We start from the raw sequence: 25,069 nt of genomic DNA, 5'->3' as shown, positions 1-25,069 counted from the left end.
AAAATATTCCTAAATAAAAAAATCAACAAATCTTACATTGTATTAATAAATAAAAACTATTTTATCTCTCATTTCCTTTCTTGTCGGCTTCTTGTCGGTAATTCTAACTTCTTGTCGGCTCTTGTCGGTAAATCTAGTTTCTTGTCGGCTCTTGTCGGCTCTTGTCGGTAACTAGTGAGACCCGATATAAGTGATATCCCTCTATAGCTGTGTGGGTCCAATGGGTCTTTTCCCGCCTTTAATATAGGGGTTACAATACTTTCACCCCACATATCCGGAACTATGCCCGATCGGAATGAGTTACATATAATCCTGTGAAGTATGTCTATACAGGCTGGATTCCTCAGCACTGCACTTTGGATATCGTCTATACCTGCAGCTTTGTTCAGTTTAGCTCGATACACGGCGTCCTCTACTTCCTTTATAGATATGGAGTTGTTTAAGATGGTCATGTCTGTATCTAGCACAGGGCCCAGTGAATGTTTGAGATAATCTGTTGAATATCTTACATCGGAGTCAGACGGTACGTTGTATAACTCTTTATAAACATCGTGCCATACTCTCAAGACTTGCTCGTCGTCCGTAGTTATGTTACCATCATTGTCTATCACTTTATCCGGTATCGATTTTTGGCGATCATTAGAGATACCCAATTGTCCTATTTTCTTCCAGAAATCTCTGGGCGCAGTTTTGCTCAGCTCTAATAGTTCCTGCTGTTTCGCTATTTGAAAGCGGCGTTTTTCCCGCCTTAGTGCCTGTTAAAAAAATTTCCGATCTTTAATATATATTGCACGAAGTTCTTCCCCTAAATGTTTTGATCTCGTCCGATTTTTGAGTCATTTACGTTCACTGTCACGTCTTATCTCCCATAATCTCTTTAATTCAGTGCTCTGGAGTTTGAATCAATATATTCAAAAGGCAGATATTGCAATGTTCGATATACTGAAGAAAGGGAGACAACTCGATCTATCTTTCAGCTGTCAGTATGACCTACCGTAAGATTAGCGCATGTTCATGTATAGTGCGCAGATAAAAAAAATGAAAAAAAGTACGGTAGCTGAATTCTAAAGCATTGCACCTGGATAGGAATCTGTAAGCTATCAAATTAAATTTTACGTGATTGCTTTTAATAACGACATGAGAAACTATATTATTCCTTCTGGAAATTTCAGCTGTTCAGGTATTTGAACTGATGGATGTGCGACTTTTCCCTAGGGCTTTTTTAACCACTCATATTTCCCTCATCATTGGGTCTTAACATACCAATTGTAGAAACTGTAGCTTGAATTAGGTTGATACTATTTATTATCTTTAAACTAAACTACATGATTTGATATTCAATAGAGATTTTTATAGGTAAGTGAAAATTTCTGATGGCCCCACCCCTCAACAAAGTCTGAAAATGTGCTATATATATACTAGGGAAAGGTCCAAATACATTTAATCTGTAACAAAATCCTCATGTCCCTGTGATCACATCTGCTTAATCCCTTGAGTCATATGCAGAACTAGATAGTGCAGACCAGGCCACGAAGGAAGAAACTACATGTAGGGAGTCTCTTATAGTCTTTAATCCCCCCTCCTCCAGTTCTTTTTTTATGGAGCAAAGTGAGTTCGGATTTGGGAGGTTTAATATACACAAATGATTATCACAGATCTTTATGGATTTTTTATGATGTGTAAGAAAGTTAGAAACTCCATTGATCAAGTATGATCAAAGGAAAAAAAAAGAAAGAAAAAAAAGAAAGAAAAAAAAGAAAGAAAAAAAGTGGTAGTCTACATTCCTAATAAAACAAACATAAATGGGACAGACCTAAAGAATGACTGTTGTATCCCTAATGATAAAGTAGTATTTCTAGTCTTCTATCTAAAAAATAGCCAGGATACCTTTATATAAAGACTTTATTTATAGGTATTTCTGGCTATTTTCTTTTAAATGTAAGATTAGACATACCACTACGATTCCAGTGTTGAAGATAATTGAAATAATAATCATTCTTCATCAGAGGCGTATATTGAGGCCTCAAGGTTCTGCTATTTCCTTTCTCCTTAGTCTTTGGTTGGTATTGGGTTCTGTTTGAGCATGGCTTAGCTATTATATCGTGTAATTTGATGTGAAACTGGTTTGTATTTGTTTCCTTTTTTGACATCTGCAAAATTTTCATTAAAGCGTTCCTTTATGTAGATTGGGGATTGGCCAATGTATTGGATTTTGGATTTTTGACACTGAATCGTGTATGGTATCAACAGTTTTGCAGATCATGCTGTTATGGGTTTTAACTTTGAGGCTGTTGGAGAATTACAAATTGTTAGATAAAGATGATTTCATCAATCCTCATCCCAAGCATTGACTATCAGTCACATGAAGGAACACTAACAATGATTAGACCAATGCTAGTGATGGAAACACAAGAGGTCAAGAAAAAGGAAAAACATGCTGGAAAGTTTTTTCACATGAATATTACAGACATTAAAGTCAAAACTAGATCATCTAAAAACAAATGCGAAGTCCAAAAGTCACAAAGGGACTAGTGAGAACTAGTTAATATCTAGTATATTTCCCAAAGAGGATGTAGCTACATCGGCACATGTCACATTTATATGCCCCGTCTCTCTCTGTTCATTAGTTTGGATTTTATCATTTTTCACTTCAGCTTTTAGTACAACATGGTTTAAATAAAAAGAAGAAAAACGTTTTGTATCAGGTACATTTTGTATTCAAAATGACAAAGTTAAATAATTTAGTTGTGTTACTTTGTATGTTGTGTGTTTTAGATGCGACCATGATTTCAGTAAAAGTTACTTTTATGTTAATGTTAGAATCAATTCAAAATAATTCCCTTAACCTGGTGAAACATATTCTTTCTTTATATATTGTAAAAAATAGTGTTTGTATTCACTAGTCGTTATGTTGGATTATCTTTTAATCTGTTAGAATTATCTCCCTTTTGCTTCAGAATTTTAACTAGCACTGTTCAGCACTGCTGATATTATGAAGTATCATTAATCATTATTACAAGTGATACGACACACTGGCATTTGTTGTCAGTGTAGTTACCCTTGGTGATAATACAGGTTTAATGAATTTATCATGTATATGTTATTTTAACAAATATATGCATACATAAAAACAATGTAAATACCAATAGCGACATTCAGCAACCCACAGACAGATCTTTTTTTTAATTCATACATACACTATATATAGGTATGTTGATATCAGTCCTTACATAATACAAATTTACCAACATACGACCTATAAATTGGACAATTTGACAAATTTACTAACATACGACTTTTAAATTGGACAATAACAAATCGTCCAGGAGATGAGAAAACCACTTCATAAAGCACCAGTTCTCATTTTCTGAAAATTGTATCATTGTGTATTGTTGAGACAGTTTGAATACTCTTTATTATATTCAAACTCAAATGCAAGTGATGGAGATGGTATTGTCATTTTATGACTTCAAACCTTTTTTGGGGAATTGATGACGAGTTTAAGAATATCATCATGATAAAAATAATTCTTCCCAAAAATAATTGATTTGTGTGTATAAAGTCTGAGAAAGAACAACCAGGTATTGATAACACCACAGGTATATCAGACCAGAGCATCACTCCAGGCAGGTATGTCTATCCAAAGGCCTAACATATTATTTCCTAGAAAATAATACTTTGTTATTTCACATTCTTCATATTCCATAGTCCATCATTCAGATAGTGAATATTTTCCACCCCAATTCCTTTGTTTTTCTCCAAACTGCAATGATAAGAACATTTCTGATTGAAAATGACATTCAAATTTAAAGAAAACTGATATTATGAATTAGGAGAAAGGCATTCATTGAATTATCACAGCTAACATTATATATATGCATTAGATCATTGTTCATAGCTGAGATCACTGGTCATAAGTTAGAGCACTGTTCATACTGATATCATTGTTTATTACTGAGATCATTGTTCATTACTGAGATCATTGTTCATTACTGAGATCATTGTTCATTACTGAGATCATTGTTCATTACTGATATCATTGTTCATAACTGAGATCACAGTTCATAACCGAGATCATTGTTCATTACTGATATCATTGTTCATTACTGAGGTCACAGTTCATTACTGAGATCATTGTTCATAACTGAGGTCACGGTTCATTCCCAAGATCATTAATTATTACCAAGGTCATTGTTCATAACTGAGGTCACTGTTCGTAAGTAAGATCATTGTTCATAACTGAGATCACAGTTCATTCCCAAGATCATTAATTATTACCAAGGTCATTGTTCATAACTGAGGTCACTGTTCGTAAGTAAGATCATTGTTCATAACTGAGATCACAGTTCATTCCCAAGATCATTAATTATTACCAAGGTCATTGTTCATAACTGAGGTCACTGTTCGTAAGTAAGATCATTGTTCATTACTGAGATCACAGTTCATTCCCAAGATCATTAATTATTACCAAGGTCATTGCTCATAACCGAGGTCATTGTTCATAACTGAGGTCACTGTTCATTACCAGGGAGTCAGATTATTGTTTTTAACCGATATATGAAGCTCCTATCTTGTCACAGTGCTGTATAATTTGAATTTCTAGGGATTCAAAATCAGATGAAACAATAGTTTGTAGTAAATTTATCCCTCATTCTAATCATTTACTCTTGAGTTACAGTAACGTCAAGTAATATGATTGCATGAGCCAACTATTTTGGGGATCTTATCTTTTCTCTTCTTTGCAGCAACTTTATACTTCCTGATGTCTCCCTAGACAATACTGTGTGATCATTTTGACCTTTAAGGGATTCACTTATGAGGAAGGCTTCAGATTTTGTCCCCTGACTGAGACGTACCAGAGTTTATACAAATGGTAGCTGCTACTCCTGCTTTACACTCCTGTTATCAGTATAATGTGACCTGGTAGGGTGTCCTGGCAAGTATCTTTGGCAGTATGCTTCAGTGAGGTAACACTAGTAATTGGACATCAGTTTCATGATATCATCAGAAGACAATCCTGAATTTACCACAGCCTCTCAAAACATACTTTGGTTTGTTTTTGCTTAACGTCCTATTAACAGCCAGGATCATTTAAGGATGTGCCAGGTTTTGAAGGTGGAGGAAAGCCGGAGTACCCGGAGAAAAACCACCGGCCTACGGTCAGTACCTGGCAACTGCACCACGTAGGTTTCGAACTCGCAACCAAGAGGTGGAGTGCTAGTGATAAAGTGTCGGGACACCTTAACCACTCGAAACATACACACATTCACCATGCACATGCATCTTGCCCAAAGGGAAGGCCATCCTAAGTTGACCTTAGCTGTTAATTGGACGTTATACAAAGTCAAAACCAAAGTCCTAATTTATAATTAACATTAAGGTATTAACCCTAAAGCTAATAGTTAATATCAAAATTCATTCATATAAGAAATCTTGTGACAAAACAGAGATGCATACATTTCATCTGTGGACATTTTTGTTACACCAACAGCCACAGCATGTTCTTTGCCTTCTGCCATGACAGCGACCACAGTGTTAGCTTCAACCTTCGTCATCCTTGCACCAGGAGAGGTTAGACCTGGACACATGATGTTGGCACCACTCAACACAAACCGAATAGCTCCTTTGTCCACCTGCATATGTGGGGCAAGGAAGGGGTCTGAAATCGATAGCAAATCATTCAATTTTCAAGTATACACTAATGTAAAAAATTGTTCTTCAACTTTCAAGTACACTGAACATACTAATGTAAATGTAAGCAAAGAGCAATATAATGCTTAAATTTATGCTAAATTATGATTGTTTCATTTGCAATTAATGTGTGCTGCTTAATCTTTCTTCATGATTATATTAATCTTATTAAATTAGACAGATCCACAGTATAATGAATGAACTTTCAAGTTAAATCAGTGACAATCCCTTACTTACATAGATCATATGGTAAACTAAAGATCTTAGTACTGATTTCTACACTTACACTTGTGTAACAACTTAAGAGCTGGGACATACTTGTCCTCTCTGTGACGAAAGAACAATGGTTCTCCTTTAGAACTGGCTAGTATTTCTATGTGATCACGACTGAAAAAGAACAGGAAAAAACACTCAAAAATATTATTCAAATTGAGCATTATAACAAAACAAGTAAAAACTTCTTTAAATGCAAATTTACCTTTCCAATTATTTTTTTTATGTATAGAATCAACAATGTTGAAATATGAGTTTCCATATGGTGTCACAAGGTTTTTGTGGAACTGCAAAGCTTGGTTTGTTTTTGTTTTGATTTTGTTTAACGTCCTATTAACAGCCAGGGTCATTTAAGGACGTGCCAGGTTTTGGAGGTGGAGGAAAGCTGGAGTACCCGGAGAAAAACCACCGACCTACAGTCAGTACCTGGCAACTGCCCCACGTAGGTTTCGAACTCGCAACCCAGTGGTGGAGGGCTAGTGATAAAGTGCTGATACACCTTAACCACTCGGCCACCGCAGCCCCTTGGCGGACACACTGAGGAATTACTTAGTCAGTTGTCTTGTCTTTGTGGCCTCTTTATTTCCTTACCATTAGCCACATCTATTTGAGTTTGAACACAATATCAACTTTTCATGTCTAGTTATAGTTATTGCCTTTTGTACACAGGAAATACTTGTAATTACACTGTACTTGTTTTCCAGAATTTATATATTGCTACCACTTGCTACATTGACTTGTTACTTAATTGGTATGTGACTTTATAAATCAGATTAGAGAACAAGTTTTAACCCTGTGTCAAAATTCCATTTTTTGCTGGAGTTATGGCCCTTTGCACATTGCATAATTATCTGTACATGTTTTCCTGACCTTTTTTGTTATTGCTTGACACATCATATCGTAACTTAGTATGTGACTTTGTCATGATTAATTACAGTTTGAGTTAGAGCAAAGTGTATATTCCCTTTTTTTTGCTTGATTTTAGGTCCTTTGCACCTTGGAAATTAATTATCAAGAAAACAGACAGAACAATTTTTTTATTTGATGACCATGAATTTTTGAAAGTGGCACCCTTTCAATTAAGTGGGCTGAAGTGACATACCACTTCCGTGGCATTCTAGTCTAGTTAATCCTTGTCTTTAGCAGTTTTAGAACTCGAAGTCATGATTTCTCAGAAATCTGAAGGATCAAAACGTTTGTGAGACTGTTATATCCCTTCAGTAAATAAGAATTTAAACAAAAACCTGAAAAGGGAGTAAGTGATTTTAAAAGTTTCAGAACAACTTGAGAGCATTTAAAGATGATTCATTGCTGACAACAGACACACTGCTCATTACAAAAATGCATAAAATGGCATCCATTTTGCAGAAATACAAAATGTATATCCCATTATTGCCAAGAAAAAAAAAAAAATATATCAGCATCCTAAGAATAGCGTCTATAAGTCTTAAGATTGGAAATTACTTATAGTGATACAAAATACAGAGCTCAGCTGGTGTGCAATAGAATTGTTTGGGCTGTGAAAAATAATCTAATAATGCGGGAAATAATGGTGTTAAGTATGTGTCTTTTACTCTTTTCGTATTGTATTGAAATATAGACAACATCCTACCCTTGTTTTAAATAGGTCATAATTTATCTTTTGTGGGAGAAATAGCATCTTTAAAATGAGGGAAATAGTAAAAAATCAGAAATTCTATGACAAGAACTAGTATCACTATCACTCTGAGAAACAAAAAATATGTAATTGATAGAATACCATTTAACCACTTTGAGATCTCCTTTTTTTGGGATGATATGATCTAAGTAATCCTTTATGTGTGGGTAGATCTTTAGTAGGGAAGCCCTGATAGCCTTCTGAACTGTTGATTTAGCTTGGTTCGTCCCTGTTACACACTCCTTGTCCTCAAATCTACAATGCAAATGAAACAATTAATAACACATGTTATTAGTTGCAATAATGACAAGGTAAACATGACATTATACGATGAATGGATAGACCTGTTTAATAGTGTTTATGCCCATATGGTCAGATATATTGAACAAGAGGCCCAGAGGGCCTGTATCGCTCACCTGGTTTCATGAGATATGAAACAAGAATGATGCTGAAGTATATTTGTCGCTGGTATTGGTATGTCAATATATATCATAAGCATTTTATATGGGTACATGTACATTGGTTTTATTTTAATACTGAAAATTCCAAAAAGTGCATTAATCCGCGACCTCAGAGGGATGCTACCACACAAATGTGAGTGATATCCATTGCTTAGTTTCAGAGAAGAACTTGTTTAGACCAATTGACCCCTTTTGACCCTGACCTCTGCCCCCTTGGGGGTCAGCTCGTTCCTTTATGCAATTTTGAATCCCTACCCCAATAGGATGCTACCAGTCAAACCATTGCTTAGTTTCAGAGAATAAGTTGTTTAAATCAATTTAGCCAAATTGACCCCTTTTGGCCCCACCCCTCAGCCCCCTGGCAGCCCGGGTCAACCCCAACATTTTTACAATTTTGAATCCCCACCCCATAACCATGCTACCATACAAATGTGAGTAATATCCATTGGTAAGTTTCAGAGAAGAAGTTGTTTAAACAAATTGACCAATTTTTGCCCCGCCCCTCAGGCCCCTGGGGGGGTCAGCCCCACCATTTGTACAATTTTGAATCCCCATCCCATAGTGATGCTACCAGGCAAATATGAGCGACAGCCATTGCTCGGTTTCAGAGAAGAAGTCCATTGCTCGGTTTCAGAGAAGAAGTCATTTATATCAATATAGCCAAATTGACCACATTCTGCCCCGCCCCTCAGGCCCCTGGGGGGTCAGCCCCATCATTTGTATAATTTTGAATCCCCACCCATAGTGATGCTACCAGGCAAATATAAGCGACATCCATTGCTTGGTTTCAGAGAAGAAGTCGTTTATATCAATATAGCAAAATTGACCACATTTGGCCCCGCCCCTCAGGCCCCTGGGGGGTCAGCCCCATCATTTGTACAATTTTGAATCCCCTCCCCATAATGATGCTACCAGGCAATTATGAGCGATAGCCATTGCTAGGTTTCAGAGAAGAAGTCGTTTATATCAATATAGCCGGATTTACCACATTTGGCCCCGCCCCTCAGACCCCTGGGGTGTCAGCCCCATCATTTGTATAATTTTGAATCCCCACCCCATAGTGATGCTACCAGGCAAATATAAGCGATAGCCATTGCTCGGTTTCAGAGAAGAAGTCATTTATATCAATATAGCCAAATTGACCACATTCGGCCCCGCCCCTCAGACCCCTGGGGGGTCAGCCCCATCATTTGTACAATTTTGAATCCCCACCCCATAATGATGCTACCAGGCAATTATGAGCGATAGCCATTGCTTGGTTTCAGAGAAGAAGTCGTTTATATCAATATAGCCAAATTGACCACATTTGGCCCCGCCCCTCAGGCCCCTGGGTGGTCAGCCCCATCATTTGTACAATTTTGAATCCCCTCCCCATAATGATGCTACCAGGCAATTATGAGCGATAGCCATTGCTTGGTTTCAGAGAAGAAGTCGTTTATATCAATATAGCCGGATTTACCACATTTGGCCCCGCCCCTCAGGCCCCTGGGGGGTCAGCTCCATCATTTGTACAATTTTGAATCCCCACCCCATAGTGATGCTACCTGGCAAATATGAGCGATAGCCATTGCTTGGTTTCAGAGAAGAAGTCGTTTATATCAATACCTCCAAATTGACCCCTTTTGGCCCCATCCCAGAGGCCCCCAGGGGGTCAGCTCCATCATTTGTACAATTTTGAGTCCCCTACCCATAGGGATGCTTCTGACCAAATTTGTTCAAATTCTGATCAGCGGTTATGAAGAAGAAGTCAATTGTTGACGGACGGACGGACAGACGGACGGACGACGGACGCCACGGTATGGCATAAGCTCACCTTGGTCCTTCGGACCAGGTGAGCTAAAAATGATCTTAGTCTAGAATCTATGTATTTTTAAATATATGCATGTATTGAATAGCTGTTAACCTATTACGAAACATCAGAACATTTCTGATTAGGTGAGAAGAAACTCTGGTTAGCCAGCTGAAAGGTACGTATACGTACAGTATAGTATGTGAGAAGTCTAATTATTAGAGGAAACTGGAAAACCGCGAAAAAATGTAGGTGTACAGGTAAATGCTACTTCAGCTAACTAGGTGTTTTTGTTTTGGTTCTGACGTCAACCGACATTTAGCAACTGAACCCTTTTTGACACAGTGCAAGTTGTGCCCTGATTTCAGGTGAAAAGAAAGAGGCAATAATATCAGTATAAGTCTATAAACTTGATGACAATGGTACGGTGTGTACAACAGTTTAGGCAGTATTTATATATATACCATTTAAACAGTCCAATCACTAATTAACACAATGTAAATAAAACTTGGACACAAAACACTTAGGTAGGTATTATGTTACAGCTGATTTTATTTTACCTGCACCAAAACCTTAGCATGGTGTTGGAGAATTCCACGTTTTCATGTAGTGGTACGCTCTGGCCATACACCTGATATGGTGTCGGGGCCAGAGGAAACTATAATGTTAACAAGCCAATGTACATGTTATACAGTATTTGTATATTAAGGTACGTCGCAGGTCCCCATTCTGTTTTTTTTGCGCGACGGAGAGAGAGAGGGGACAGCACTTTTATTGGTACTGCTTTGTGAGGGATAGTTTGAATCCCTCCACTGTTGGGGTGCACACAATATTGTCGTCCAGATGGTTCCAATCAACTATAATTGTTCTTATGAAGTAGGAGTTCTTGTATTGTGTAGTTTTAGAGCTGTGAACTTGGTAGGGTCTACTGTTGTTGTTGTTGACGTATGTGTCTACTATGTTCTGTGATACAAAACTAGATTTATTTCCTATCCCAATTTTCTTGTTGTTTTGATGACTCTTTAAACCCGTAGTTTTGATATGAACAGTCAGACGAGTCTTCTGGTAGTGAGTCAACATATTCCCATACAACAATACAATTATATCGATACTGAACGTTTGCTTCTCATTTTGTGATTATCCTCATGACATCTTGGTAACAATCTTTTAAAATATATATATTATGTGACATGCTCTTCTTCAAATGTACCGTCACCGTGCCGGTAAATGATAACAAAATAGTCAGTGTTAATCTTTTCACCTTTGGCATAAGAAAGGTTAATAAAAGCTGAAGACTTTGATAATGATACTTACTTTTTAAACATGTTTCCAATTAAAGTAAACAAACTGTTAGATCTATTTATCGAAACCTTCTGTCAAGCCTTGAATCAATCTGTCTATCGGTCTCATGCACAGCAAGCATGCAACTTCCGGTGAATTGGGATACTAATACGAAAACCGGAGAACGGGCATAAAAACCACGCATATCAGAAATTATTTCCAACGAGAACCTCTTTAAAACGTTAGTTATTGTATGTAAACATATTTTTCATTAAATAAGTATTCATATCTTCTTAGCCAAAGATATAGTATATTACCATTCGTTTGGATAATGCAGTTTTTTCCGGATAACTGTCACCGATCACAGTTTGGACTTAGAACACGAAGATAAATTCCGGTTCCGACGTCACAGAAGAGAAAGTAGGTAAGGTGGTACTACATGTAAGTGTTAATTTTTTCACACCAAAAACGGATTTTTGGAGGGTTACGATCGACAGATGGATGCAGTATATATAGACACACTTATTTACTGTATGTGGTAGATTTGAATTTCCCAACACACATCGTCTGACCCAAGTACTAATCACCTATAATAATGAGAACAATACTTGGAAGAGTTACTAATACAGCTAACTTGTACACTATAACATTTCTGTTACTGTAATAAACGCCCGGTCCTAGATCTACTATGTTAATTGAACATGTCAATTTGCATTATAACAAATGATTAACCAGAAACCTTTAGCAACATTGTAGGTAAAGTATCAAATAACAGTGCCATTACTGTGTAAAATATCAACTGAAGTAGTATAGCTACTGTATATACTGTACATGTATATACATTTCAGTAGGCCGAAACAAAAATTACATTTTTTCCCTGCTACGCAACAAATCTTATGGCATAAATTTCCCTATATGGCGCATTTTAGTGTGGCCGGCCAAAAGTCTGGTGTCAGGAGTAGAGTAGGGTTCCGATGTAACGTGTCTAGATTCAGGTACATTATTATATATATTCTTAAAATGAAAGGGTTGATCATTGTGGCTTGTACATCCACGTACATAGTGTTAGATACAGCCACTCAAGTGATGCAGCATGCTTTGGCTCATGAGGTAAGCCATGGATTAGGAATTTCACGCTGGAGACCTGGGTTCAATTCCTGTCAGGGCACTTTGCGGAATGTGTGCATGTTTTCTCCTGTTTTTTCACATTGGTATTGAGAGTACTGGGTCGAAATATAGGAAGTAGTGTAAAAGAGACAGGTCTGTGTGGCTTGCATTGTACATAGTGTTAAAGCCACATACTCCCGAACAACCTAAAATTCTAGTTGCACACATACAATGTAGGGCCGCGGTGGCCGAGTGGTTAAGGTGTCCCGACACTTTATCACTAGCCCTCCACCACTGGGTTGCGAGTTCGAAACCTACGTGGAGCAGTTGCCAGGTACTGACCGTAGGCCGGTGGTTTTTCTCTGGGTACTCCGGCTTTCCTCCACCTCCAAAACCTGGCACGTCCTTAAATGACCCTGGCTGTTAATAGGACCTTAAACAAAAACAAACAAACAAATGCACACATGTATTAATGGCAATCCAAGATGCTCATTCACGCTCTCCCAACATTAAAATGACCACTGGCCTGGACGCTTGACAGGGGGAGTCCTTGAGACATCAGTGTATAAAAATAACTCATTTATATTTATAGTGAGATTTGTCACAGAGCAGAGAACAAGGCTATAACAACATGCACTGAACTTAAACTACACACATGGCCGTTGTTTACATATCAAGCATACATGAACTTTGGCTAAGAATGCTTTCATTTAAACATATTAACAGAATATTCGTGTAATACCCAGGTAACTGAACAAAATAATCAAACATAGTTTATATTTAAATACTTAATTTTAAAATGTAGCAATATGCATACAACAAAACATCGATAAAATCTTAGATAGGTATAGTTGACAATGTTCAAAAGCTAACCAGTAATCCAATAGACGTCCGGAAAAATCGGAATTCGAGTCTATTCCTTTTTCTTCTCTCCTTAAGTTCCAGCGAATCATTTCCTTTCCTAAGGAAATACTCAGGGTTTGCCGATTCCACACACTTTTGTGTCTTTTTTTTGGCAGAATCTGTCTGCATTTTTGCAGTTCCACGCTTCGGCATTCCGCCATTTTTAGCTCACCTGGACCGAAGTGTCATGGCGCGGCGTCCGTCGTCCGTCCGTCCGTCAACATTTGCTTCAAATCGCTACTAGTCAAAAAGTTCTTATTGGATTTTTACCAAATTTGGTCAGAAACATCCTTGGCAGAAGGGGATCAGAATTTGCATAAATGGTGGCTCTGACCCCCCAGGGGCCGGAGGGGCGGGCCCAATAGGGGAAATAGAGGCAATTCCTTTAAATCGCTACTAGTCATAAAGTTATGAATGGATTTGAACCCAATTTGGTCAGAAACATCCTTGGGGGAAGGGGAACAGATTTTGCATAAATGGTGGCTCTGACCCCGGAGGGGCCAAAGGGGCGGAGCCCAATAGGGGAAATAGAGGTAATTCCTTTAAATCGCTACTAGTCATAAAGTTATGAATGGATTTGAACCCAATTTGGTCAGAGACATCCTTGGGGGAAGGGGAACAGATTTTGCATAAATGGTGGCTCTGACCCCAAAGGGGCCAAAAGGGTGGGGCCCAATAGGGGAAATAGAGGTAATTCCTTTAAATCGCTACTTGTCATAAAGTTATGAATGGATTTGAACCCAATTTGATCAGAAACATCCTTGGGGGAAGGGGAACAGATTTGACATAAATGGTGACTCTGACCCCAAAGGGGCCAAAGGGGTGGGGCCCAATAGGGGAAATAGAGGTAATTCCTTTAAATCGCTACTAGTCATAAAGTGATGAATGCATGCATGTTCTCAAAACAATTCTTGAGGTCTTTCAGACCTTAGAGAGTCTGGACTTCATTAATCTTTAAAGCAGTTCGGATTCCCACACTATAACCATATATAGCATTGTTAGAGATTTACAAATAAAACAAATAGAATATGAACATTATTTTGACATTTGGTCTAATCCAACCAGGTGAGCGATACAGGCCCCATGGGCCTCTTGTTTATGGACTGTATTCTGTAAAACCCGCCGTTGCATTGTGAGACTAGTTTTCAGAGAAACTTGGTCCGGCAGCCACAGTTATTATTTTTGGGAATTCCCCGTATACTTTCATAAATACACATTTTCTTTCATTTTTCATCTTTCAGTTTCTGATTCACGATAATCTGTTAGGTATGTATCAAGTCCGAAAACTGTAAAAAGCTCAAAATTTAAGCATTGATATATATGTTTCTTCGTGAGTAAGTGGCTTTAAATATGGTCTCTGTCTCTCAGCTGAGAGATCATGCCTCTTCGGCTCAGGAGGTATATAGCCCAGGATTATCAAGTAGGAGTCATATCATGAAACATGTTTTGAAAAGTTAAAAATTTGGCGCAATAAACAAAGATTAATTCTGATGTACTAGATAATTAACAACTTAACTCCTGGCTATTTGTTTAACTTATTGAACCCTTCGTTATAATTATTGCACAAGGTAACCCTTGACTACATACTAACAGATTTTTTAGTATTCCTCAATCTAGAACTTGTACAGTATTTATGATCTTAGATTTTTTCCTGATGGCATGCGTCTTTGAAATAACCTTATTCCATCTATTCTTTGTCTACTCTCGCGATCGGTACCTTCAAGAAAAGACTAAAAAATATACAAATACCTTCAAGAAATATCTCTGAATTTTTCATTACCATCTTCGCTAGCCAATGCTTCTGATTACGTTACACTACACGAACCCTTGGCGGATATAGTCGTGTTCAAACCGTCGCGCCCTGGAATCCCAGGGCACCCAATCAAATCGCGTTTTACGTTCAGGCTTGGTTTCGCAGTAAACAAAAATTGCGGCACCCAGTACAGAGCTACAATGTCGACTATGTCATGGCATTTTACCTATATACAGAGACGAACTATCTTTAGGGAAACATTCGCAGTGTTTGATCAATCTATTTAAGTCATTGATCACATATCTCATCAAAATGACACAAGCCTCCATGTGTGTTTGTAAACATCTCAGATGAAGTAAATCGGTAACGCTCGTTTTGATTGGTCGAAAAATTTCATGCGTAAAGAGTGGTAATTTTGAATCTCCGCTAGAGGGCCAGAACTGACGCCTATATCCGCCAAGGGTTCGTGTAGTGTAACGTAATCAGAAGCCTTGGCTAGCGAAGATGTTCATTACCTGTAATCCCAGAAAATTAGATATATGCTAATTACATAATTGATAATGATTTGAATTGTGATAAAGATAATGATCATCTAATCCTAAATCCAGCTTGTTCATGTGGTGCATATTTTGAAAATGCTTATCATTATTTCCTTTTATGTCCACTCTATAGTATACTGCCTTTAGACACTATACTTAAATAAAATTGTAATATTTCTGACTATATTGGATAATCAAATGTAGAGTTACAGTCCAACCCATGCCAGTTATAACGAATTTCTAGGGACTACTCTTGCAAATGTTTTTGTACAGGTTTCATATCGTGGGGTCGAATTACCAATGCATGCACATATATACAGCACATATGCACTCGTATACACAAGTTTCATGTTACATTTTTTACACTAAAAAATAAATAAAAAAACTGCATGTTAGGTTAATAATTTAAATAACAAATAATGTATGCAAGTGGTATATTCAGTGTTAATTATTTAGACCTCCAAAATATACCTAAGGTCACATCCTGCTACTCACGTTTTGCAGCAGCTGAGAAAAAAATGCTGACTAGTCTAGTGTGTGTTAAATCTGATTTTGCTAACAAATCTATCAAAATTTTGAAAACGCGATCATCAACGTCATTTTGGTTTTTTACAAATGAATTTAATTTATCAAGGCATTCATGGGTCTCGCAATCAGTAACACATGTTTCTAGGTCACTGTCATTGTCATCATCATCATCATCCTGAAAAAGATTTGCTTTTGTTTTTTGGTTGCATTCTCCATAGCATAAAGCTTAAGTGTTGTTTATATAAATCCCAACAACAAAACATTGTTTAATTGAACACTATTCACTCACCTGTATGCATGTCTACAGCAGTACTCTATATATAGAGCGCACATGTGTCTGTATGTAATAAAGATTATGAAAACTTTCCTGTGTCACACTTCGCTGATTCTGACTTGGATACTTCATATCATATATATATATATATGTGGGTTTAAAACAATACAAACAGTGTTCAACGGACTTGGGCATGTTTGTGTAATACACAGGTTTTCTTCGTCACTGATTCTTATTAAGTGTCAGTATAACAATATAAGAATAATGAAAACAATTTGTAGGGGATTTGATTTTCATTCGTATTAAGGGAGTTTTTGTATTATCAGAGTTTGTATTAAGTGGGTTGGACTGTACTTACATTTGGTAACTGTGATATGTCATTTCATTTGATGACAATTAATATTATAACCAAAGTCCAGAACTATGTTTTATATATTATCTACCAATAGATTTAATTAAAACCCTGGTGTATATATAAAATTTCGAAGTACAATTTGTACCTTCATCATTGTCCCTGATATTTCTTTTTGGTTACATATATATGTAGGTACAATTGTATGGTGTGTATGTCGGAGTGAGTGTTATTTGAATGAATATGTTGTTATTAAGTTATGAGAATTATATTAATCTACTTCATGTTGTATGTAAATGGTGTGTGTAAATCAGTATGTATTGTGTTGTATATTTCATCACATTTGATCTGTGGCATGCTTTTTATGATATAGATATGTAATAAGACTTATATACATATGTATATATCTGAATCATTTTAAATGAGATTAGTATACAACATGTTCTAAATATGATACATTTTAACACAAGTTTCCCTCTAGCTTCATGCTATTAATTAAGTACAAGTGAGACTTTCCTTTAGCTTGATAAAATGGGTAACAGACTTGGAGGGTTGACTTATACACAGGTTCAATCCCCATCTGATCGATGCATATAACTACCTGCCGTCATCTACATGATAAATGTATACTTTCGTTCTGTCTTACATTTTCATTATTATATAACATGTACATATTCAGTATATCCATATTAGTTAATTACAGTTAAATAACTGGTTCTTATACATTGAGTAAGCTGTACAGTAAAGCTCCCTGAAAAATGATTTACTAATTTGTATATATATACTACCACATATATACATTGATATACAGTCACTGTATGTGAAAATTATTAACAAAAGGATTCTTACACTTAATTGTTGCTTATTTGATATCAAACAGGGTTGTGATCATTGGAGCCTCCTTCCATACTGATGTTGGTTTGGTAAATCAAGTTACTGGAACACCATGTACTATGAAACATCCAGGGTATCTTATGTCAAAAGCAGTGTACATTTGTAAGTATTTTACACTGTGTGAGGGTCTGTGTAAGGTGTTACTTCTGATAATGTATGTTATATAATATTAATGTAGTGTAAAAAATAGTAAGAGGATTTACTTCTTGTATCAAAATCAATCCTTGAAGAGCTATATATACATATAAGCTCTCTGGATCTACAAACCATTTGGTGTATAAATGATAATCTTTATGAGATTTTGAATTGATATTATGCCATTTCAAATATACATATTACCTGATTTATGAATGCCAGAACACTCTTCAGGTTTGTTACTTAAAAGAAAAACATGGAAATCAACCATTTATGATGTTCTAATTATATGTACTATGTGCACTCAGAATGTATAATTATTGATTATTGTTTTTTATCTACATTGCAGAAATCTTTCAATTATGCTGCTGTTTTCCTTTATTTATGGCCATAAATGGAGCGAGTTTACATTCATATCACACTGAACAACTCATAACATGAATTAAAGCATTGGTATTTAACAAAGAACAGGAACAATCCTTAAAATTTCTGTGCTGTGTTCATAATGGAGTTTGTGTATACAGACGAGCCAATGAAGAAGGCAGATGTTTGTGGTCAGCTGCACAAAGCAGTCATCCAATTCTGTGAGCAGACATATGCTGGGATAAGCCATAGCAACCTAGAAGTGGATGGTATCATCTGTATTTCCTTTTCCAACTCTTGTGACCAACATGTTGTTAAAATTCATGAGAAGCTAGGTAAAGGAAGGAAAGAAGTAAGCTCTATTGAAGAGAATGTCAGTGATTGTTTAAGTGCTAATATAAGTGAGGAAAATGTTTCCGCTGCAAACTCTCGGTCTTCATGTGGAAATTACAACAGAATTTCAGATGAAGCTGTGAATTCTGGTCCTCAAACAGACAGTGATATTTTATCCTACGATGAACAGGATAATGCATCACTTCATTTAGATGCTGACACACATATTGAGACCTTTAGTGATGAAAATGTCAACAAAAATGAAGTACAAAATGAAAATTTGTGTGGAGCAATGAACAATTCTGAAAAATCTAGGAAAGAATTAAAAAATTTCTCGCCTAAGGCTGATGCAAGTCCCTGCAAAAAGAAGAAACAATTTGTAGAGTCTGTGGAAGGAAATTATGTGATAGTAAAGGTAGAACCAGAGGATTTGGATGCTGAAGAACAGGAAAATTTGAAGGATACAAATGTTGTTCAAAGTTGTTTTAGCCATACTACAAAGACCTCTTCTTTCTCCCCAAAGAGTGGAAGCTATATACGACAAGACTCTGTAGAGAAGCTATCTGTTGTAGATGACAGCAATGACACAATGTATATGGTTACTTCAGATTTTAATTCCAGCACCAGTACTGAAACATATCCTTATCAGCCCTCTGTCCATAACTCTAAATCTCGAGACAGAGGCAGCTTTACTCAAGGAGATTCTTCCCTCCAATTTGTCAATAGTTCATCAACACCTGATGTGTCTGACCTGAATCAACACGAAGACATAAATGATTTAGCAAGAAATAGTTATCCACAGAATTCTGTAGTCCTTGATCCGTTTAGTACAAAACAAATGAACAAGAAGCCAAACAGACGGAGCACAGGGTCAATAAAACAGTCGTCAAAAAGTGATGATTTTGTTCCAACTGTATTTCAAAATTTCAACGTACCTTTAGCTCCCTTAGATCCAGCACCTGGCCCTCTTCCTATCAGCTTGTCATCAACCAGCTTGAGTACTGGCTATAGCTCTGACACACAGTTGAACACAAGTCTGCCATCGCAGTATTATAATTACAACAGTAACTCATACGCAAGCAGTTTTAGTATTTCTAGTGCCAGTAGTCAGCTTCCTGGAGCTAAACCAAGATTGTCTTCATCTACAAGGTCTCATGGTAGCTATAGTAACAGAGGAAGAAGCAGTGCCTTATCACATGCCAAACGTTCAAGTGTTGTAGCAGTGTCCAGAAATGCTAACTTTTCTACAAAACTCCTGAAGAGGAATCAGAAATCTGCAGTGCCTAACGTTGACTTAGACTCTAAATCACACTTTGCTGGTCCACTTTCTGACAGTTTTATTCCCAGTCCTAGTTGTAAGTACAAGGTTGGACAGATGGACACAAGTAGTGGGCATGACAAGCTCTTTTTCTGTAGGTATTGTGGTAAAGGTTTCACCATGAAATGTACACGAAGTCGCCACGAAAAGACAATCTGTTCCCCAGCTGGGGCTGGCTCATACAGATGTGAACTTTGTCCCAAGTCATTTACACGGTCAGATAGCAGATACAGGCATATGTATAAAGCCCATGGCATCCAATCCTGATGTAGCATCCTGTCTTCATTGATAAAGACTTTAGGTTTATCACTAGAAGAACAATTGTCATGTTTTTGAAATTTATTTATATCAAAGGACTAATAACTATCATTTCTGCTTATAATATAATCTAATGCCATAAAAAAGTCTTTTTTAATACCTTATTTTGTCACAACTTATATCATTCTTCTAAAACAATACATCTGTAAAAATCTAATAGACAATCATTCATTTTAATGTAATAACATTTGTTTGAGTACTAAACACTCGTAGGGTTAATAGCCCTGTCCCTGCCTGTCATGTGTGTTCAAAGTGTTTATCAGTAAAACTCATATTTGATGTGATAAACTCTGTACATGTGATGTTTTTAATATTTTATTATTTAAAATTTTATTATTTAAAATTTTACTCTCTTATCAATAACATTGATGTTTTATATATATGCTCATCAAAAATTTGATGGGAATATTAGGGTATGGTGATCATGATGTCCATCTGTCTGACATAAACTTTTGTCTGTCCAAATATGGAGATCCTTCTACATTTTTTTTATTGATCTCTTTGAAACGTAGAAGGCTCTATAATCATGATGTATGATATTGTTTTCAATCATCTGTTTTTGCAAATGATAACTTATTTCAGTAAATGAATCTTGTCCAGGGATCTCCCACAGTTTCAAATGAATGCTTTTGAAACCTAACATATATAGTTGTGTTTTCTTGAGCGGCATTTTGATTTGACCTTTTTTTTTAAAAGATATGATTAAGATGCATAAGATATGATTCAGATGCATAACATGTTGAAATAGTTACAGTATTTCTCCTTTCTTTGTTTTAGTAATTTAATCAAAATACTGAACACGTGTTGTGTATCTTTTGACTTTGTTTTAAACCAATCTATTTGAAATTGATTCTTGGTATGATTTGTAACGATGGCATATTCATGGTTTCTTAATTAGAAGCAGTATTTTTTAAACAATTCTCTTTATCACACTTCCATATTTTAAGCATCTTATCCCAGAGCTGTCCTATATATATATAGCTCACAGTGGAATATTTTCTGGATAATTATATAATTTCCCAAAATAACCTCACATGCTAAACAGGCATGACCTTAAAATTGCTTTACTTTACTATGTTAAAAGATAAAGATATAAAATAGAGACGCATGGAGAAACAATTATGATAAAAATAGGTGCCAATCACAGTCTTAATCATTAGCCTTTATGCAAATATTGATGCATCCATATAAAGTAAACATTTATTCAGATGTTTTATCCTCTTTATAGTACATGTTCTGGCATCAGTTAAAAGCTGATAAAATGTCAGAAAAAATCATACGCTCATATTTGTCAAACTGTATGTAATATTAATGCTTGTTGCATACATCTGTTCATCTAATAAGTTCTCAACTGCATGTTGACAGAAATAAAGTGCCTTAAAATAAATTTTCTTTTTTTTAGTGTGAGAGAATTAAATACTTGTTTTACAAAGTGTTTAAGAACATTTTGGAAGCCCAATTTACCAAACAAAGCTGTCAATTGTTAACACCTATAGAGTAGTAACTACTGGAAAGTCTTCAACACATAGAAAGACTACATACAACACATGTGTTATGCATGTACGGACTACAGACAACACATGTACTGTAGAGGCTATCGACACCATGTGTTTAGTACAGACTACAGACAACACATGTACAGTTGAGGCTATAGACACCATGTGTTTAGTACAGACTACAGACAACATGTACTGTAGAGGCTATAGACAACATGTGTTTAGCACAGACTACAGACAACACATGTACTGTAGAGACTACAGACAACACATGTACTGTAGAGGCTATAGACAACATGTGTTTACTACAGACTACAGACAACACATGTACTGTAGAGACTACAGACAACACATGTACTGTAAAGACTATAGACAACACATGTACTGTAGAGGCTAAAGACAACGTGTTTAGTACAGACTACAGACAACATATGTACAATAGAGGCTATAGACAACATGTGTTTAGTACAGACTAAAGACAACACATGTACTGTAGAGGCTAAATACAACATGTGTTTAGTACAGACTATAGACAACACATGTACTGTAGAGGCTATAGACAACACATGTACCGTAGATACTATAGACAGCATGTGTTTAGTACAGACTACAGACAACACATGTACTGTAGAAGCTATAGACAACATGTGTTTAGTACAGACAACACATGTACATTAGAGGCTATAGACAACCTGTGTTTAGTACAGACTACAGACAACACGTGTACAGTTGATGCTATAGACAACATGTGTTTAGATCAGACTACAGACAACACATATACTGTAGAGGCTATAGACAACATGTGTTTAGTACAGACTACAGACAACACATGTACTGTAGAGGCTATAGACAACATGTGTTTAGTACAGACAACACATGTACAGTAGAGGCTAAAGACAACGTGTGTTTAGTACAGACAACACATGTACAGTAGAGGCTATAGACAACATGTGTTTAGTACAGACTACAGAAAACACATGTACTGAAAAGGCTATAGACAACATGTGTTTAGTACAGACTACAGACAACAAATGTCCTGTAGAGGCTAAAGACAACATGTGTTTAGTACAGACTACAGACAACACATGTACTGTAGGGGCTATAGACAACATGTATTTAGTACAGACTACAGACAACACATGTGCTGTAGAGGCTATAGACACCATGTGTTTAGTACAGACTACAGACAACACATGTACTGAAGATGCTATAGACAGCATGTGTTTAGTACGGACTACAGACAGCACATGTACTGTAGAGGCTATAGACAACATGTGTTTAGTATAGACTACAGACAACACATTTACAGTATAGACTACTGACAACAGATGCACATTATAGACTACTGACAACACATGTACACTAGAGACTACTGACAACACATGTACAGTATAGACTACTGATAACATGTGTACACTAGAGACTACTGACAACAATGTACACTAGAGACTACTGACAACACATGTACACTAGAGACTACTGACAACACGTGTACAGTATAGACTACTGACAACACGTGTACACTAGAGACTACTGACAACACATGTATAGTATAGACTACTGACAACACATGTACAGTATATAGACTACTGACAACGTATGTACTGTATAGACTACTGACAACACATGAACACTAGAGACTACTGACAACACATGTACAGTATAGACTACTGACAACATATGTACACTAGAGACTACTGACAACACATGTACAGTATAGACTACTGACAACACGTGTACACTAGAGACTACTGACAACACATGTACAGTATAGACTACTGACAACACATGTACAGTATAGACTACTGACAACGTATGTACTGTATAGACTACTGACAACACATGTACAGTATAGACTACTGACAACATATGTACACTAGAGACTACTGACATCACATGTACACTAGAGACTACTGACATCACATGTACACTAGAGACTACTGACAACACATGTACAGTATATACTACTGACAACACATGTACAGTATAGACAACTGACAACACATGTACAGTATAGACTACTGACAACACATGTACACTAGAGACTACTGAAAACACATGTACAGTATAGACTACTGAAAACACATGTACAGTATAGACTACTCAAAACACATGTACAGTATAGACTACTGACAATACATGTACACTAGAGACTACTGACAACACATGTACGCTAGAGACTACTGACAACACGTGCACAGTATAGACTACTGACAACACGTGTACAGTATAGACTACTGACAACACATGTACACAAGAGACTACTGACAACACATGTACACTAGAGACTACTGACAACACATATACAGTATAGACTACTGACAACACATGTACACTAGAGACTTCTGACAACACGTGTACAGTATAGACTACTGACAACACATGTACACTAGAGACTACTGACAACACATGTACAGTATAGACTACTGACAACACACGTACACTAGAGACTACTGACAACGCATGTACAGAATAGACTACTGACAACACGTGAACAGTAGAGACTTCTGACAACACTTGTACAGTATAGACTACTGAAAACACGTATACAATATAGACTACTGACAACACATGTACAGTATAGACTACTGAAAACACATGTACAATATAGACTACTGAAAACACATGTACAGTATAGACTACTGACAACACATGTACACAAGAGACTACTGACAACACATGTACACTAGAGACTACTGAAAACACGTCTACAATATAGACTACTGACAACACATGTACAGTATAGACTACTGAAAACACATGTACAATATAGACTGAAAACACATGTACAGTATAGACTACTGACAACACATGTACAGTATAGACTACTGACAACACATGTACAGTATAGACTACTGACAACACATGTACACAAGAGACTACTGACAACACATGTACACTAGAGACTACTGAAAACACGTCTACAATATAGACTACTGACAACACATGTACAGTATAGACTACTGACAACACATGTACAGTATAGACTACTGAAAACACATGTACAGTATAGACTACTGACAACACATGTACAGTATAGACTACTGACAACGCATGTACAGTATAGACTACTGAAAACACATGTACACTAGAGACTACTGACAACACATGTACACTAGAGACTACTGACAACACATGTACAGTATAGACTACTGACAACACGTGTAAAGTATAGACTACTGACAACACATGTACAGTATAGACTACTGACAACACATGTACAGTATAGACTACTGACAACACGTGTAAAGTATAGACTACTGACAACACATGTACAGTATAGACTACTGACAACACGTGTACAGTATAGACTACTGACAACACGTGAACAGTAGACACTACTGACAACACTTGTACAGTATAGACTACTGAAAACACGTATACAATATATACTGAAACGAAAAAGAAACGCAACTTCAAATTGTAGGTTTAATAAAATAATACTTGTGAGCATTATGTTTAAATTTCATATGTAATAGTTAATATTGAATATTGATGTAACATCCTTTAAATGTTTAGAGATTTTTAAGAACAGGTCACTTTGCTAGAAGGTCATGATTGGTAGTACCCTACGTGAATCCAAGTTGAAATGGCAGCAGTTTTG

The 25,069-nt window shown here is 36.5% G+C and overlaps 2 protein-coding genes across 7 annotated transcripts; one reads left to right on the top strand and one right to left on the bottom strand.

Moving 5' to 3' along the window:
* Nucleotides 1–2,699: 2,699 nt before the first annotated feature.
* LOC117329399 (malignant T-cell-amplified sequence 1 homolog) lies at nucleotides 2,700–11,404 on the bottom strand. The gene is made up of 5 exons (XM_033887342.1): nucleotides 11,186–11,404; nucleotides 7,724–7,876; nucleotides 5,978–6,078; nucleotides 5,458–5,659; nucleotides 2,700–3,763 (listed from the first exon to the last, which is right to left on the bottom strand). The coding sequence occupies exons 1-5, from the start codon at nucleotides 11,194–11,196 to the stop codon at nucleotides 3,682–3,684; spliced, it is 549 nt and encodes a 182-aa protein (XP_033743233.1). The 5' UTR covers nucleotides 11,197–11,404; the 3' UTR covers nucleotides 2,700–3,681.
* Nucleotides 11,405–11,468: 64 nt separating this feature from the next.
* On the top strand, nucleotides 11,469–21,356 carry LOC117329397 (zinc finger protein MSN2-like). Of its 6 annotated transcripts, none has more exons than XM_033887334.1 (3): nucleotides 11,469–11,576; nucleotides 17,489–17,604; nucleotides 17,987–21,356. In XM_033887334.1, the coding sequence occupies exon 3, from the start codon at nucleotides 18,143–18,145 to the stop codon at nucleotides 19,916–19,918; it is 1,776 nt and encodes a 591-aa protein (XP_033743225.1). In that variant the 5' UTR covers nucleotides 11,469–11,576; nucleotides 17,489–17,604; nucleotides 17,987–18,142; the 3' UTR covers nucleotides 19,919–21,356. The 6 variants fall into 6 exon arrangements, with proteins under 6 accessions (XP_033743225.1, XP_033743228.1, XP_033743227.1 ...); XM_033887337.1 differs by having other exon boundaries at nucleotides 11,534–11,572; XM_033887336.1 differs by having other exon boundaries at nucleotides 11,555–11,593.
* The last annotated feature ends 3,713 nt before the right edge of the window (nucleotides 21,357–25,069 follow it).

Source organism: Pecten maximus, chromosome 6, assembly GCF_902652985.1.
Source record: "Pecten maximus chromosome 6, xPecMax1.1, whole genome shotgun sequence".
Classification (NCBI taxonomy): Eukaryota; Metazoa; Mollusca; class Bivalvia; order Pectinida; family Pectinidae; genus Pecten; species Pecten maximus.
The sequence above is the reverse complement of the archived record's forward strand: the minus strand, read 5'-3'. Positions and strand labels throughout refer to the sequence as shown.

Coding starts and splice junctions, on each gene's coding strand:
- LOC117329399 (XM_033887342.1), bottom strand. Junction 5,660..5,977: donor TCTTAAGTTGTTACACAAGT/GTAAGTGTAGAA, acceptor TATCGATTTCAG/ACCCCTTCCTTGCCCCACAT. Junction 3,764..5,457: donor AAAATGTCCACAGATGAAAT/GTATGCATCTCT, acceptor TTATCATTGCAG/TTTGGAGAAAAACAAAGGAA.
- LOC117329397 (XM_033887334.1), top strand. CDS start 18,143: ATGGAGTTTGTGTATACAGACGAGCCAATGAAGAAGGCAGATGTTTGT.